This window comes from Antennarius striatus, chromosome 5 (assembly GCF_040054535.1).
Source record: "Antennarius striatus isolate MH-2024 chromosome 5, ASM4005453v1, whole genome shotgun sequence".
Taxonomy (NCBI): Eukaryota; Metazoa; Chordata; class Actinopteri; order Lophiiformes; family Antennariidae; genus Antennarius; species Antennarius striatus.
Window position 1 is genome coordinate 12,966,936 of NC_090780.1, and position 18,065 is coordinate 12,985,000.

The 18,065-nt window shown below is 41.7% G+C and overlaps 2 protein-coding genes across 2 annotated transcripts in view; both read right to left on the reverse strand.

Annotated features, from left to right (window-relative positions):
• Positions 1–7,091: 7,091 nt before the first annotated feature.
• nbl1 (NBL1, DAN family BMP antagonist) lies at positions 7,092–12,176 on the reverse strand. Its single transcript, XM_068316279.1, has 4 exons — positions 11,734–12,176; positions 9,692–9,872; positions 8,618–8,729; positions 7,092–7,824 (listed from the first exon to the last, which is right to left on the reverse strand). Exons 2-4 carry the CDS (start codon positions 9,862–9,864, stop codon positions 7,543–7,545), a joined length of 567 nt encoding a protein of 188 aa, XP_068172380.1. The 5' UTR covers positions 9,865–9,872; positions 11,734–12,176; the 3' UTR covers positions 7,092–7,542.
• A 2,105-nt stretch (positions 12,177–14,281) lies between these two features.
• LOC137594945 (MICOS complex subunit Mic10-like) overlaps positions 14,282–18,065 on the reverse strand; it is a 3,793-nt gene continuing 9 nt past the window's right edge. Inside the window, exons 1-4 of the mRNA XM_068314653.1 lie at positions 17,965–18,065; positions 14,740–14,787; positions 14,552–14,661; positions 14,282–14,458 (exon numbers count right to left, since the gene is read on the reverse strand). The exon at positions 17,965–18,065 is cut by the window's right edge and continues 9 nt beyond it. Coding sequence (XP_068170754.1) covers positions 14,450–14,458; positions 14,552–14,661; positions 14,740–14,787; positions 17,965–18,025 — 228 coding nt within the window. The 5' untranslated portion in view covers positions 18,026–18,065 and the 3' untranslated portion in view covers positions 14,282–14,449. The remainder of the gene's footprint in view (positions 14,459–14,551; positions 14,662–14,739; positions 14,788–17,964) is intronic.

Genomic DNA, 18,065 nt, shown 5'->3' on the forward strand with positions numbered 1-18,065 from the left:
TACATTATACATCATTGTTGTTTAACAATGAAATAATTTATAAAGATTTATTTTGAACCTACACTGACTTACAAATTCTGATAATATAATCAGTTCTATATTAAAGACATGAATGGGAACAGTTGAGTTGTGAGATTGTAAACAACTTTAACTTTTGATTCTTCTTTTCCTTTCGGCTTTTCCCTTCAGGGGTCGCCACAGTAAATCAATTTCCTCCATCTAACCCTGTCTTCTGCATCCTCTTCTGTCACACCAACTACCTTCATGTCCTCTTTCACTACATCCATAAACCTCCTCTTTGGTCTTCCTCTAGGCCTCCTGCCTGGCAGTTCAGAACTCAGCATCCTTCTACCAATATATTCACTATCTCTCCTCTGGAGATGTCCAAACCATCTCAGTCTGGCCTCTCTGACTCTATCTCCAAAACCTCTAACATGAGCTGTCCCTCTGATGTACTCATTCCTTCTCCCAAAGAGAACCTCAGCACCTTCATCTCTGCTACCTCCAGCTCTGTCTCCTGTCTTTTCCTCAGTGACACTGTCTCTAGACCAAACAACATCACTGGTCTCACCACAGTTTTGTACACCTTTCCTTTCATTTTAGCTGAAACTCTTCTATCACACATCACACCTGACACTTTTCTCCACCCGTCCCATCCTGCCTGTACACGCTTCTTCACCTCTTTTCCACACTCTCTATTGCTCTGAACTGTTGACCCTAAGTACTTAAAATCCTCCACCTTCTTGATCTCTTCTCCCTGTAACCTCACTCTTCCACTTGGGTCCCTCTCATTCACACACATGTACTCTGTCTTACTGCGGCTAACCTTCATTCCTCTCCTTTCCAGGACAAACCCCCACCTCTCTAGCTTCTCCTCCACCTGTTCCCTGCTCTCACTGCAGATCACAATGTCATCTGCAAACATCATAGTCTATGGAGATTCATGTCTAACTTCGTCTGTCAGCCTGTCCATCACCATAGCGAACAAGAAGGGGCTCAGAGCTGATCCCTGATGCAGTCCCACCTCCACCTTGAACTCCTCTGTCACACCTACAGCACACCTCACCACTGTCTTACAGTCCTCATACATGTCCTGCACTGCTCTAACATACTTCTCTGCCACTCCAGACTTCCTCATACAATACCAGTTCCTCTCTGGGCACCCTGTCATAAGCTTTCTCCAGATCTACGAGAACACAATGCTGCTCCCTCTGACCTTCTCTGTACTTCTCTATCAACATCCTCAAAGCAAATACTACATCTGTAGTACTCTGTTTTGACATGAAACCATACTGCTGCTCACAAATGTTCACTTCTGCCCTTAGTCTAGCTTCCACTACTCTTTCCCATAACTTCATTGTATGGCTCTTCACCTTTCTTCCTCTGTAGTTGCCACAACTCTGCACATCTCCCTTGTTCTTAAAAATGGGCACCAGCACACTTCTCCATTCCTCAGGCATCTTCTCACTATCTAAGATCCTGTTGAACAACCCAGTCGGAAACTCTACTGCCACCTCTCATAGACACTTCCAAACCTCTACAGGTATATATCATCAGGACCGACTGCCTGTCCACTCTTCATCCTCTTCAATGCCCTCCTCACTTCATTCTGACTAATCTTTGCTACTTCCTGGTCCACAACAGCCACCTCTTCTAGTCTTTTTTCTCTCTCATTTTCCACGTTCATCAACTCTTCAAAGTACTCTTTCCATCTTCCCATCACACTAGTAGCACCTGTCAATAGACTTCCATCCCTATCCTTAATCACCCTAACCTGCTGCATGTCCTTCCCATCTCTGTCTCTCCGTCTTGCCAACCTGTATAGATCAGTCTCTCCCTCCTTACTGTCCAACCTAGCATACAAGTCATCATAAGCCCCTTGTTTGGCCTTTGCTACCTCTACCTTCACCTTACGCTGCATCTCCCTGTACTCCTGTCTACTCTCCTCAGTCCTCTCAATGTCCCACTTCTTCTTAGCTAACCTCTTTTTCCTCCTCATTCCACCACTAAGTCTCCTTATCTACTTTCCTTCCAGATGACACACCCAGTACTCTCCTACCTTTCTCCTTGATCACATTAGCTGTAGTTGTCCAGTCATCTGGAAGCACCTCTTGACCACCCAGAGCCTGTCTTAACTCATGCAACAGTCTTCCTTTTTCAGCTTCCACCATTTCATCTTCAGCCCTTTTCCCTCTTCATCTTCCTCACCACAAGAGTCATCCTACACACCACCATCCTATGCTGTTTGGCTACAGTCTCGCCTACCACTACTTTGCAGTCACTAATTTCCTTCAGATTACACCGTCTACATAAGATGTAGTCTACCTGTGTGCTCCTACCACCACTCTTACAGGTCACCCTATGTTCCTGCCTCTTCTGGAAGAAAGTACTTACTATAGCCATTTCCATCCTTTTTGCAAAGTCAACCACCAACTGATAGCTCTTATCAGTTGAATGTGTTCCTCTCCTGGATACCAAACCAGCCCATCACCTCCTCATCACCTCTGTTTCCTGCACCAACATGCCCACTGAAGTCTGCACCAATGACAACTCTCTCACTTCTAGGTATGCTCTGCATCACGTCATCAAAGTCCAACCAGAATTTCTCCTTCTCCTCCAGCTCACATCCTACCTGTGGAACATACCCGCTAACAACATTGAACATCACACCTTCGATTTCTAGCTTCAGACTCATCACTCTATATGACACTCTTTTTACCTCCAGGACATTCCTAACAAACTCCTCCTTCAAGATAACTCCTACTCCATTTCTCTTCCTATCTACACCATGTTAGAACAACTTGAACCCTGCTCCTAAACTTCTAGCCTTGCTACCTTTCCACCTGGTCTCCTGGACACACAGTATGTCTACCTTCCTCCTCTGCATCATGTCAACCAACTCTCTACCTTTTCCTGTCATAGTTCCAACATTCAACATCCCCTACTCTCAGTCCTATACTCTTGGAGTTCCTCTTCGCTCTCTCCCTCCGAACACACTTTCCCCCTTCTCCATCTTCGACCAACAATAGTCCAATTTCCACCGGCACCCTGTAGGTCAACAGCGCTGATGGTGACATTGTTCACCCGGGCCTCGACCGATCCGGTATGGAAGTCTTAGTTTTGATTCGCATGTTTGATTTGGCAAAAGCTTTACGCTGGATGCCCTTCCTGATGCAACCCTCTGTATTTATCCGGGCTTGGGACCGGCACAATAAGACATTGGCTTGTGTCCTCTTGCGGCTACATTACTTTAACCTTTGATTGATGGGCATTAAATGATATTTAAGAAAGTAATTAAATTATACTCAAAAAAAATATAAACGCAACACTTTTGTTTTTGCTCCCATTTTTCATAAGATGAACCTAAAGATCTATAATTCATTCCAGATACACAATATTACCATTTCTCTCAAACATTGTTTACAAATCTGTCTAAACGTGTGATAGTGAGCACTTCTGCTTTGCTGAGATAATCCATCCCACCTCACAGGTGTACCTCATCAAGATGCTGATCTGACATCATGATTAGTGCACAGGTATACTTTATACTGCCCACAATAAAAGACCACCCTGAAATGTGCAGTCTTGTCTCACAGCAAAATACCACAGATGCCACAAGCATTGAGAGAGCGTGCAATTGGCATGCTGACAGCAGGAATGTCAACCAGATCTGTTGCTCGTGCATTGAATGTTCATTTCTCCACCATTAGCCATCTCCAAAGGCGTTTCAGAGAATATGGCAGTACATCCAACCAGCCTCACAACTGCAGACCACGTGTAACCACACCAGCCCAGGATCTCCACATCCAGCAGGTTCACCTCCGAGATCGTCTGAGACCAGCCACTCAGACAGCTGCTGAAACAATTGGTTTGCATAACCAAACAATTTCTGCACAAACTGTCAGAAAACGTCTCAGGGAAGCTCAACTGCATGCTCGTTGTCCTCATGGGGGTCTTAACCTGACTCCAGATTGTCGCCGTAACAGACTTCAGTGGGCAAATGCTCACATTCGATGAACACGGATGAATCTCAGTTTACATTGTCCAGGGCAGATGGCAGACAGCGTGTGTGGCATTGTGTGGGTGAGCGCTTTGCCGATGTCAATGTTGTGGATCGAGTGGCCCGTGGTGGTGGTGGGGTTATGGTATGTGCAGACATCTGTTATGGATGAAGAACACAGGTGCATTTTATCGATGGCATTTTGAATGCACAGAGATACCGTGATGAGATCCTGAGGCCCATTGTTGTGCCATACATCCATGAACATCCTCATGTTTCATCAAGATAATGCATGGCCCCATGTTGTAAGGATCTGTACACAATTCTTGGAAGCTGAAAATGTCCCAGTTCTTGCATGGCCAGCATACTCACCGGACATATCACCCATTGAGCGTGTTTGGGATGTGCTTGACCGGCGTATACGACAGCGTGTACCAGTTCCCACGAATATCCAGCAACTTCTCACAGCCATTGAAGAGGAGTGGACCAACATTCCACAGGCCACAACTGACAATCTGATCAACTCTATGCAAAGAAGATGTGTTGCACTGCATGAGGCAAATGGTGGTCACACCAGATACTGACTGGTTCTGAGTCCCCAGACCCCCAATAAAGCAAAAAACAAAAACAAACCCCAACTGCACATTTCAGAGTGGTCTTTTACTGTGGGCAGTATAAGGTATACCTATGCACTAATCATGATGTCAGATCAGCATCTTGATGTGGTACACCTGTGAGGTGGGATGGATTATCTCAGCAAAGCAGAAGTGCTCACTATCACACATTTAGACAGATTTGTGAACAATGTTTGAGAGAAATGGTAATATTGTGTATCTGGAATGTATTATAAATCTTTAAGTCCATCTCATGAAAAATGGGAACAAAAACAGAAGTGTTGTGTTTATATATTTTTTGAGTTAATAAATCAAATTAACGACATTTTTATTTAATTTGATTTAACACTTTTACTTGTGTATGCAAATGTGATGGTGTATTAAGAAAGAACTATACACTCTTATTAATGGATTGGCAACATTTTTAATTACACTGCTATCAAACAGATAGATAGAACACAAAGAGCAATTTCTTTTCCAGCCTGTTAAACATGAACTTGCTCTTACAACTTCATGAAAGCAACACCTTCCATTTTGTAAGCAGTTATAATCTATATATGCTTTATAAAATATGTATAATAAGGAAAGGGTAAAGTAATGGTTTCAAACTTCATATGATCAGCTCAAAAACACACACATGACTGCCATTTCTCTGAAAGATAAATATTTGGATCCGGTGCTGTAGTACCTTTAGCATTGTCAATGTAATTTGTAGCTCTTATCAGTTGAAAATGTTGTTTCCACTGACCTCAGATGGTCTGACATCTCACCTTACAACACTGAGGGATAAACACCATGACTTCACTGCTGAAAATCATCTGACCTTTGCTGAGGTTTTAACAGGACCAAATGCAGTTTGAAGTTAAATGATACAGTGTTGTATCTAAAGAAATAAGTTTATGGTGCATTAAACTAGATAGAGAACACATATACTGTTAGACTGAAAACCACAGATTATTTATCCTGGGCAGTCAAAACTGTACCAGAAAACATCTATCAACAAAGAAATACTGTTTAGTACCAAGAGAAAAAAGATGAGGTGGCCAGTTTGAGAACAACATGCAGTAAATATTAAACAGAGAGAATCTAAAACACTGAACTTTCTCCATTGTGGATCAATAAAGTTTTGTCTTATCTTGATATACAATTTAAAATAAACTGTGTCTTGTTCAGAAATGTCCTAGTTTATCCTGATGCAGTCTGCTTTCCCCCGGTGTCAGACCATTCAGCTTTGCAGCCACAAGATAAGGGAATGATCGATTTGTTTTTGCACCACAGACAGACAGTCAGCCTTTTGCTGTTCAAATTGAATTACACAGAACAAGAGAATAAAGATGGAAGGATAAGGGTCAGAGCTGACAAGAAATGGAAGAAAAGATACTGCCTGGACGTGTAGATAAAGATAACGGAATGATTGAAGGAGGAGAAGAGACGTGATGACAATGTTTGTTGCTTTCAGAATAAATAATTTAAAAAGTAACCAGTAAATGAACCAGTCCATACACTACTGTAACATCTGCTGCCATCTGTCGGACTGTTTGAGAATTGCACATCCATCCATCCATCCATTAATCCATCCATCCCTACATAACGTTATGAATCATGACCTCATTTGATGACAATGATGGTGTTTTCACTACTGAGTAATTACGGGATCTCTGTTATTTTTCTCATGTAATTTAAGTAATTAAGTGCTTATTATTCCTAATAATATGACTTTAGGTTATGATACTGATTAACTGAAATGACCTGAAAGACAATCTGCTGAACACTGGATCTATGTTACAACACATTATGTGCTGCTTCCACAGGAAGAGATGACTGATAAATTAGACTCACAATAGTGAAATCAGAATGACATCATCAGTGTTGAATCTAAGTCAGTTATTTGAAAGATACTTAAAAAATTGATTTTATTTAAAAAATATGCATCAGTCACAGCATTAATTTAGGGACCAAAATCTCTTATACTCCAAAATGATGAATCATTATTACTGATATGTATTGGTTCATGTGTGTGCTGAAATTGTCAGCATTTCCTGCATCTACACTGATCACTTCACCAGATGCTCACCTGACATTAACTTTAGCTCCAAATTGTTAGTTATGAAAAAAAAAACTGGTTTTACTGCAGCATCCTGTTTTACTTTTTGGCCCAGTGGCATCTTATTCATGCCAGTAAAGCATCAAAAAGCAGAGTTTGTTAACCTCATGCAGCTCCGGTAAGTGGTACCATCATTGACTTTCCATGACAAGGGTTTTGTTGATCAAAGTAAACAAAATATCCCACAGCCCAAACCCACAATGGGCACACAATTAGAGGGAAAGCTTTAAGACAATGAAAGAAAGCTGTGGATATTTATTTGGTTAAACTCAGTCACTCTCTTCAAGTTCTTTTTTTTTTTGATATTCAGTGTGGCAGAAAAGAAGATCCCTATCTACAACTTGCATGAATACAACAAAAGACCGAAGAACAGTTTCCACAACAAAACATTTATTGCATAAAATGCTCTTTTTGCTTTAAACCAGATTAAAAGTAAGGATCTCTGAATGCACAAAAATACTTGTTTAATCAAAAACAGTGCATATGCTGGCGAGTTTGCAAGAGCCTATTTACATTAGTGTAATCTGATAGTATGACTTGGTGAAAATGTGTGTGTGTGTGTGTGTGTGTGTGTGTGTGTGTGTGTGTGTGTGTGTGTGTGTGTGTGTGTGTGTGTGTATGTGTGTGTGTGTGTGTGTGTCTGTGTATGTGTGTGTGTTTGTGTGTGTCTGTGTGTGCGCGCGCGCGCTTATGTGAGAAACATTTGATCATAACGGTAAGCCATACTTTCAAAGTGCCTTCACAAACCTACAGACAGGTGCAGAGGATGCAGCGTGGAGGAAACTAAGGAGGTCTGAATGAATCAGCAAGGTCATGACCTTGACCTACCCTCCATCCGATTTTTGCGGTAGTGTGTGATGCGGAGTGTGCGGGTGAGCGTGCTTAATAGCGGGTGTGTCTGAAGGGGGGAGAGGGTGAGACCGAACGCCGATCAGGGTGTCGAGTAGGGGCGGAGCGTCCAGGACGTTGTCTGTTGGGTAGAGCTGCATGAGCGCCCCCTCCTGGGCGCCTTCCTTACTACAGGACTGACAGCTGCACTGGAATATCCTCTCCACCAGTTTATCAACGTGAGGGGATTCTTCACTACCTGGGCACTCCAGAGTCACCTGTTCACACACACACACACACACACACACACACACACACACACACACACACACACACACACACACACACACACACACACACACATTTCCCCACGTTGTTATACACTCAATTTTGTTTTTTTTTATTGTTTTGTTGTAATGGACAGATTGATGTGCGTAAAATGTGTGTTTAAACATTGACATAATATACAACATAATATACAACCTAACTGTGACCCTCAGCATAGTTATAGCCTTTCTACATCTCTACATTACAATTTTTATCTTTTATAATATATTACCCCACATTTCTTATGCTGATTCAGCTTTTTCATCCAGATATTGCATAAGGGCCTAAACAGGACGGAGTACTATCTTCTTTATGATGGCTACTTTTCTTTGCTTTTTATTTTTTACTTTTCACCAATAAAATTTGCAATGAAATTAGAATATCTACCAGGCAAATGAACTGTTCCCCAAAGATAAATTTCTCTCTGAAACTTTAGGTGACTTCACCTGCGTTCCCACCCACCGGACCAACGTGGCAGCTTTCCAAACTGCGTACACCTCACTACAAAGCCTTTGTTGTCTCAAGACTGGATTCCTTTTGGCTGAGAGCGACAACGAACTTCAGAGGAATATAAAATATGAGCTTAGAATCACAGAAAACTAAAAAGAATCCCAATAAAAATCTATTCAATAATGTCTCCTTTTATGATGAACATTTTTCATGATGGAAACTTGTGGTTTGAGTTTGACAAAATAGTGTTGGAGTGTGTTAGCGCAGTGAAGTGCAATGTGCTATAACTCTCACCACTTCCCACTGTGTCTGGGCAGGCATGCAGGAGTCACAGTGTACCAAAGACTCGGTCGACTGTGGGAACGTGTTGGGGACACTGTAACTGAAACACTGCCCCAGACAAGCTCTGTGAAAAGAACAGAGTGTATTATTGGTCACACACACCCCATACACTTCAATCACTTGTACAGTTTTCTATCAGAGCCTTGTATCCTCAGACTCTTAACATTAATGTTAGTTTTTCATACAGGTGAGCGCTATCATGTCCACTTCTGATTGTAAATGTGATTATGATGAACACGGTGAGAACATGTCCTTCCCCAGACATTATAGTGTTAAATGAAGGCAGCAGCAAGTGAACTTGTACTGCTCATATTGGGGATTGAAGCTGAAAGAAAATTTTCCCAGAACAAATCAGCTTCTTCAATAGAGGAATAATGTGGTGCTGCTCAATTTTTCCAGTTTTTTTTCAAATCCCATTAAAACACAAATAGAAACACCAAAGTGACCCTTCTGCCGCGCTTCATCGATGAAGCCTGGCGTCTGTAATGAGTCACATTGCTGCACTGGTTGACACGTGTCTCATTAACAGCTAAACTGTTGCTGCTGTAAATGCTACCACAGCAATAAATAAGTAGTGGAATAGAGTCTCCATATTTACACTATTTACTCTTTATGAGTATTGTTTTCTCATTAATTTTAAATTGTTTCCTCCTATTCGCCTTCACACCATGTAGTCAGTCTTTGATCTTGATTAATTTCATGCTTTCATAAACATAGAGCCCAAAACTCTTGTGTAAAGTTGAAAATACAAAAACGTTAATCACTTTAAGTGAAGTTTAAGTAAATGTTTGAAGAAAATACTAAATAACAAGCAAAAACACATCAATGTGGAAGGTTAGGCTGAAGTTGCCTAATCTGTGCTCTGGGCGGCACTTTGATAGCGTCAGTGGAAACTGCAAGAGGCATCAGCCAGAGGATTAAACTTATTTACACCTACACATTTCCGGATGATTCACTTTGTTCTGCTGCCTTTACAGATTATCAGACGTGGAGGGGGAGGGAGACAGGGAGGGCCTTCATCCTGACCTGTTTTGAATAGAGCGAGGCTGACATCCCGTGTGCCCGACTATCTGTGTGATGTTCTTGGCTTCACACCAGGCGCTCTTGTCAGGGAACAGCGCCAGGCGGTTGATGTGTGCAGGCGGTGCTGCTGAACACAGTGCAAACAGTGTGCAGCAGATCTGAATCCTCTGCCACATGACTGCACCTAAAGTGGCAGAAAACCACAGCGTGTTAGCGCTCTGTTAACCGTGTTCCAGACAAAACCACTCTCTTAAAGGGCAGTCACAAAAGCTGTTCATGTGTTTGGATATCTCATGGTCAGATGTTTTACTTTCCGTATCCCTTCAGCTTCAGGTCGTGTACCTCCTGGTGATCCATGAAAGCAACACTTTCTCTGCTTCATATTTTTCCCATTTAATATGCTTAGCTCATAAATATAAAACAACTAACTGGCACCAGCGTCACAGTCAAAATAGTTCTGGAAATATACAGTACAATTCATTAATGTTTTGATTTACAGCACAATGTAGTTTTGTCAGTAAATTACTGAACATGATCAACAGTATGTGAGTTGTATCTGATTACATTACAGATACAGTGAATACTCTGTATTTAATGACTATGAAAGCAAACTAATGGTGCGGTGTTGGACTGAGGTCCAGCATCTGTCTGGTTTGACCAGTCACAGCTCAACTCCAGAGGGATCACACCTTCATTCCTACTGGATCATATAGCCTACAAGGGCTGGGCTTTGAACAACTGACCTTCCAGTAAGTGTATGTGGTCTCTAGTTTAATTAATAATTAAAAGCAAGGAAAATCATCTCTCAGTTTCTGCCATCATTTTGACTCTTAGATGGAGAATAATTATTTATTCCTATCACTCAGGTTGAGTTATCTCCACAGCTGTGGACCCTGAGCAGGTCACAAGCCCGTTCCTACTTCACTCTCAGCTCCCATACTTTTCTTTCACCTCCCCACCATGCTCTGCTGTCTTCAGTTAACTTTATGGACTATTCCTGGAAATACTGACATTCCATTTAAGAGCTGCAGTCAATACTATTTCTCTCAGATTGAATTTTGCTTCAAGCATGTCACAGCGTGACATTTCTACAGCAAAAAGTTGTTTTACAAATAAAAGTTTGTGAAGGCCAAATATCTGCTCCACCTGAGTCTCAAGGCCTGTCTTGTCCTCTGCTCTGCTTCACTATTCTTTAAAAATACCTTGAGCAGTCACGTAATTTACAACCTACTAAATCGTTTTCTCGTGTTGCTTATAAAAAAAAAATTAAAAAAAATAAAAAGTGTGCAGCAGGTCACCCACGTCGACTTCTTCACGCACTTTTCAGCACTTCCATATGCTGGTGCCACAAACAGCCTCGTCTCCACGCAGCAGATGGAGGAGAATAAAGGGGATGTGCTGCTGTGAGGAGGAAGGACTTCATTTAAGAATATCGATCATTGCTGACAAACTTCAAAAGCACAGACTCTACCGACCGAGCGCCCCGCGGCAAACTGGAACCCGCGTCTGTAACGCGTCACACCGACGGCTTGGTTGTGCTTTCAACTGCAGTTGAAGTGCGTCGTGACGCAGACTTGATCCACGACACGTTACATCTGCCTCTGAATATGTTCGTGTGTTACCGCCATGTGTCTGATCGGGTCATTTTAAAAGCCACATTAAAGTACGCCATGTCACTCACGACGCGTTTAGCGCCTGATCCAAGCTGCGGACGCGTCAATCATTTAAAAAAAAAAAAAAATTACATTAATGTCACTCCCATTTTAATCGTTCATGCGTTATGCGATTCACCCGGGTTTTTTTGGTTTTTTTTGGTTTTTTAAAAAATCGACATAATGTTACACATAAAGAGTAGTTACAAACTTCAACATGCTTAAAAAAGCGGATGGAAAGTAAAGGTTGGAACAATAAAGTGATGCAAATTAGCTCTGGAATGATGATTACTAACTTTCAGCATCGTACTGATAGAGTTACCTGTCAAACTAATGAGCAGTAATAAAGTACTCTCGGGGTAACGAGCAGTAACAGCGGATGTGGACCCTTACCAGCGCTCAACCAGCCCGAGGAGGAACAGCCAGGAGAACCGAGCGCCGCGCAACGATCGCGCTGAGCTGAAAGCCCGTCACTGGAAGCTGGACTCCGGCTCCGACACGCACAGGATGCGGGCTGTGCCGTCGGATATTACAAGGAAAATGTGAGCACTTCGTGTGCGACGAGGATAAATCCAGGCCCACTCTGTCATAAAACAGTTACATCATCCTAGAAGAAAAAAAGAGCCGTCCGTGCGTCGGGGAGGATGAGGAGATGAGTAGGTAACGAGGGCTATCTCATCTCTTGAGTCCATCAGCTCCGAGCTGTCCCTCCCCTTTGTTCTCCCCCCGTCCAGTGTTCGATTCCCCTGCAACTCCACTCCAAACACTATCCAAGTTGTTGCCTTTTGTTGGAGAACTCTGGGGTGAGGCGCGGTTGAGCCCAAACACTGGGGTCCCGCTGCGCAGAGTGAAAATGGAGAGGGAAAGAAACTGCTGGGAAAGTTTCAACATTTACTCAAAGTAGGCAATGTAGGAGTCAGACAGGAAGGGATTTACTGAAGAAAAGTAAATATAGCAGGAACAAACAAATACTTGACGATCATACCTTAACTTTGGAGATACATCTGGCTTTTTTTTTTTTTTACCCGCATGTGATTTTAGATTTTGAAATAACAGTAAGATAAGGCAATGTAACAGATGAACAGCTGATTCATGTTCTTCCCTGTCTTAACATTGAGGTTTAAATCACTCAAAACGCAGGTTATTTAACCAGAAACGATTGTCAATCTTATGTCAAACAAGTCTGAAGATGAGTTTGGCGTGAAAGCACTGTCACCCTTAGGAGTTAAAGTCTGAAGGGATAAATGTTTCCTTGTTTTGATGGCAAGTAAGTAGCCTCCATAAAAATCAAATTTAAATGGAAAGAAACAAGGGGGAATATTCGTGGCAATCTACAGTAATTGAATGTGGTTTCAGTTTGGTGGTACAAATTGTTGCTGTCAGGCACAAATATTTGTGTCTTCTGTGGTTCAAACCTTGAAAGAGCAGCTCAAAGATGAGGGAAAAGTCTTCGAAAGAACATTTTCACACGCACAATATGTGACTCTGGTATATTAATGATTGTTATACACCAAATTACACAACAGCAAAATAGTCACACAAGTTCACCTAAAAAATCTGTGTGCACAGGAATACATTTCTCATCATAATCTAATAGCATGAATATCACAGAGAGCGTGATTCTATGTTGGTGCATCCACTTTTGATGCATTGGATTGTAGTCATCTGATGTAACATCGTCACCACTGGATCTGTACATGTATTTGAATCAGTTAATAAAGTTAGATTTTGGTGTTACTCTTTACTTTCGTGAAATTCTGAGTAATTCTTTGCAGAAATAGTTGTGACTGATCTGTGTGGCCTATAGATTAAACAACTCAGTCAACAACTCATGAGTTATGTTTGATAAAATAGTCATAACCACTTTCTGCTGCAAATGAGGAAAAAACTCCCACAATAATCCCCTCTGAAAATTGAACAGTTGCATCAGAAGGATTCACACCTTAACTGTCCTGTAGGGTTTGGTAAATGAGCTTAGCTCAGGGTCGTTGAATTGACCGATCGATCGTTACGATCGTCGTCTGATACTTATGATTCATCACAGAAGAGACTTTTCAGACAAGTACCAACAGGTGAGATCCACAGCTTCAGCTGCCCTCTGACACTTCAGCTGTCACTCGTCAACCTAACCCTCCTCCACACACACACATTTCTGCACTTCATCCAACCAATGCCTCCTTCCTTACAGGTGTTCAGGCTGTCTTATGTCTAAAAGCACCCCTATCTGTTCATGCTTCACTGGCAAACAAATATTTTAATGGACAAGGGACGAGTGACATGGCTCAAATTCTGACACAGGAAAACTGCTGCAGTGATGAAGAGGGAAAATATGTGTGTGATGTGAAGTGTTTTCTCTGATGTTCAAGTTTAGTCCATGTGTTCCATTCAGGGTGCAAAGTACAAAACTCACCTGTTTGTAATAAGATCACGCTCCAGTCCAGAAATGGCATTTCTCTGCATTCCACAGATTCTGCTTCACCAGGGGGCTGGATTAATGTTTTTGTGCACACCTCTTCAACAAGGATCGTGTAACTTCATGTAAGTGATCAATTACACTCAAAAACTATCTGCTGCTTCAACTCCCTGTGATAAAAAGAGTCTTAGCTAAAAAAAAACACACCTCGTAACTTAAAGTAGGACTTTGGAGCATGAAATACTGCGTGTATATGCTTGTTATAGGAAACGTACAACTATAAATGGGAATATCTTTCCATCTCTCTCTCTTAACAATACCATTAGTCTTTCACAACGGTATTTGCTTCGGTCCATCTTCTGTGTAACGTTTCTTCCTCCCACTCGCTAACAAGGCTGCAGATGCTGGACCTGGCCCTCATTCCAAAACAGCAGGCATTCGAGTGTCCCAGCTCATTAAGACACAAAATCACCTCCCACCCCAAACCACATTTCATCTTTTCAAACACGCACAGAAAAACAGAAAACCAGTTTTCCATAATTACTTTATTAAATACGCCCTCCATGCCCATTCGATAAACATAATGTTGATATTGTCCAACATTAGTGTCTGGACAGAAATGAGCAGCAACATAACAAGGACAACACACAAAAGACATTCAAAAATTCATTGGAAATCCTCATTTTTAGTCCTTCATTACTGGTCCTGCAAAAAAACAAAACAACCCACAACAATCATGGAGGATGATGTGACAAACAAATGATGACAAACGATACCTCTTTGTCCACATGCACTCACCTTAACTGTGCGGCCGTGGATCAGGAATGGTGACCTAAAGTCATGCTGACAGTTGGCGTACCCCATGCCAAGTCCCAACCCGGATCCAAATGAGACAGGCCATGTGCGACCTGAGGGAGTAAAGATTTAAAGCATGTCCAAACAAACAACGACAAGAAAACACACTTATCTTAAGAAAGAGCTCTTACGTTTAAAGAATAGGACAGACAGCATCACACCAACTCCAAGGCCAGTTACTGCAAAGAGCGGGAAAAAACAGTTTAAAAGAAATGATTAAGGTACATATTTAAATGGTTTGCCTTGAGTTGATTGCTAAGGTTAAGCGATCATGTTTGATCCTGTTTTAAAAAAAACTGGCTGGCATAGATGTAAATCTGTCTCAACGAAAGCGGCAGGGTGCCCCATGTGTGATTGATGCAGGAGTTAGTAAACAGCACAAGTTAGTGAGACACCGCTCATTAAAAAGAGAGGGAGAGAAAACGCAGTAAGAACATACAGCAGAGACAGAAAACAGTGACTGGGGTGTAAGAGAGGGAGAAGTGAGTTCAAGGGAGCAACAACAGAGCCCTTGAGTCAGCGGGCGGGAGAGGTGATGGTTTAAAGCCCCACTGGAGTGATGTCTTGCCCCAGCCTGGCCCGGCAGACGGATCGCCGTTGGCACCAGAGGTGGCAAACCTGTTTGAAGTGCTCCGACCTGAGTAGGAATGTGTTTGTGCACTTAAGTTCACCTCGCTGCAGACCACACCACACCCAACAGCAGGCCAGGCAGAACAGAAAACACATAACGCCCCCCCCCCCCCCCTTAATTAAATTCAGGGAGCTATGCAGCATGACCGATTTGCCTAAACCAGAACCCTCAGACTGTTCTCTTTAACAGAACGTCTGCATGTCAGACAGGAACACAGGACCCCGACTATCAGCTGGATCAACAACAAATCATTGTTCTCTGCATCCATTTCAAGCCCAGATTCAGTTAAAGTTAAGGTTCTCCGTCTGTCGCAACCTCTTTCCTTTGCTCCTCCGCCAGAGCATTACTGTAGCCTCTGGTTTTCCACTGACACTAATACAGTAAAAGCATTGGCAAAATATGAGGGCAGATCAGCATCTCATTCTGGCATTCTTTCCTTTGTCTAGACATCTCCAAGGGAGATGGATTATAACAAAAACATTTGTCTTCAAGTAGAATGAACTGTTTAACCTACAGCCACCAATGTTTGCTCTGAAGCTACTTACCCTTCAACTAGCAGTTTTTAGTCTGTCAGAGGTACAAATTAACCAGTGTCAAAAAATGCCTTCCAAAATCCTGCTACTGGAGCTGTTTGGCTGCACAGCCTGGATTATTCTGATCATTTCAAGATTCATTTGTTTGAGTCCGCCATTTAGTCCATCTGTTATCCAGTTTCTAACAAGAATTAAAAACTCTGATTTCCCTGCCACAGGTAAATTTTGTTTGCAAAGACTGAAGCCTGTCATTGAGATGGTAATAGTTATGGGACTAACAGTTGATATCATGCACCTGGAACCTCTTCAGGAAGTAGCTCTTTACTGGCATTTAGCACCACTATCCTCGGTATATCCTAAATATTATGAGAAAAAAAGAACTCTACTCTAAAATTTACTCAACATAAAATTGAAGTATGAAATAATCCTGAAGATTGTTGCGTGCAAGACAATTCTTTAGAATCGCTGAATAGTGTTTACAGTCAAAACCCTCTTCCAGGATGAGCTGATTGACTAATATCAGCTGGTGAATGTTCCAAAATAATTTGATTCCATTTGTATTTGAAAATCTGCCATCAGTCAACCAAATGGATGAGGCTTATCCAGTAAGTAAACCCTCCAGCTGAGGTCCAGACCATCATAGACTGCCTCCAGAAATATAGGGTTTGAGCTTTTTTGCTAAACTTGAATAATCAGTTTATTTAATATTTTTACTGATCAAAATAATTAAAAAAAACTTCCATTAACTAATATTAACTCTTCATCTCTACATGTCCATTGTAAATACAGGTACAATAATCTCAGTCCAAACATCATCCTCCAAGAAGAACGAAATCATTTGGGCTGATTTATTATGAACATGGAAGCACAAACTTCTGATCTTCAAAACAAAAATCAAAATCGCAACTCTCCTTCCTACATTCTGTGGGGAAAATCCACACTGTTCTCTCAATGCCACATTTTCTCCCAGATTAATAATTTCCATCTGTAAAGATCAAGTTTCCGCCCACTTGAAGATCTGTTTAGCCTCCTGTGACAATGTGCTGATATTTCTGATCAGAAAGGGATTCTGGATGAAAAGAAGGAGCTGCTTTCCAAGGCTGAAGTTGTCAAAACAATCGCAGAAGTTTCTAATCATTTCTTGTATGAAATCTGAACATGAAGGGAAACATGTCTCTTAACCTCAATTTGTTTCATTGCTCAAAAATGTTTTCAGTCTACTTGGACATCCACTTTGAAAATGTCCATCTTTCTCTGGAAAGACTGAACAGCTGCTTTTGGAATCCCATGCAACGTTGTTTTTGCCTCATAATTTCAAGTTTAAAAGTTTGACATTTTAAAAACTGACTGAACTATCTGACCTTGTAATATCTCTGTTGTGTCAAGATCATTTTTACTTAATCTGTAATTATTGAAAACATATGAGTACCATAAAATTTCAGGAACTAAACAAAACACACTCGGTTGTTAGTAACTGTTGTTATGCTGTGAGGGAATGAGAGAGGATCCCTGTAAATTGCTCTCACTGGTTTTTGAGATGATATATTCTTCAGACTTCTGCAAGCAAGTTCCTCTCGAGTGTTGGTCTATACCTTCACAATGGAATTTAATAATTCCACTTTTAAAGATTGCAACACACGTTGTGCAGATTATACACACTAAAAAAATGAATAAATCCAAAACTTTTGATGAGAAAAGTTAAACATTTTTGGAATCCATATTTCTCCAGAGCAAATCTTTTCATGGTCTAGATATAAATAAAGTGGTTTATTAGTATTAGCCTTTAGTTCAGCCTCACAAGTTCAGTGATTTTAGTTTATATTTAAATAAACCCTAAACTAATATGTAGAATGGAGCCGCTTTGAGTTAAAGTGAATTAAGTGTAAAGTAATTATTTATGGGTGAGGGTGGAGACGAGCTCCGGCGTCCATACTGTAACCCAACCAGTGACTGTGAGCAAAGCCACCTCTCCGTCCAGCTCACGTTTACACGCTGTGGACTTCAATCAGAACATCCTCCTGACCCCAAACACCCCCGGTTGTTCCTTCTGGGGACACGTTTACCTTTGACCTCAGTCACCTCTATCGCGGACAGGTAGGTCTCGTCTGTCGCCTTCGTCCGCAGCGCAGATTACTAACTGGTGTAATGTACAATTAAATACAAACACAGGCTTCATATGAAAACGCACTAACCTGTTTTCACCACTGTATCAGCGAGGCAGCGGTCCCATTTAGGTCCGTACTCGTCCGCCATGTTTTCACCCGGCAGCAGCGTCCCGGAAATGTCGCGAGAA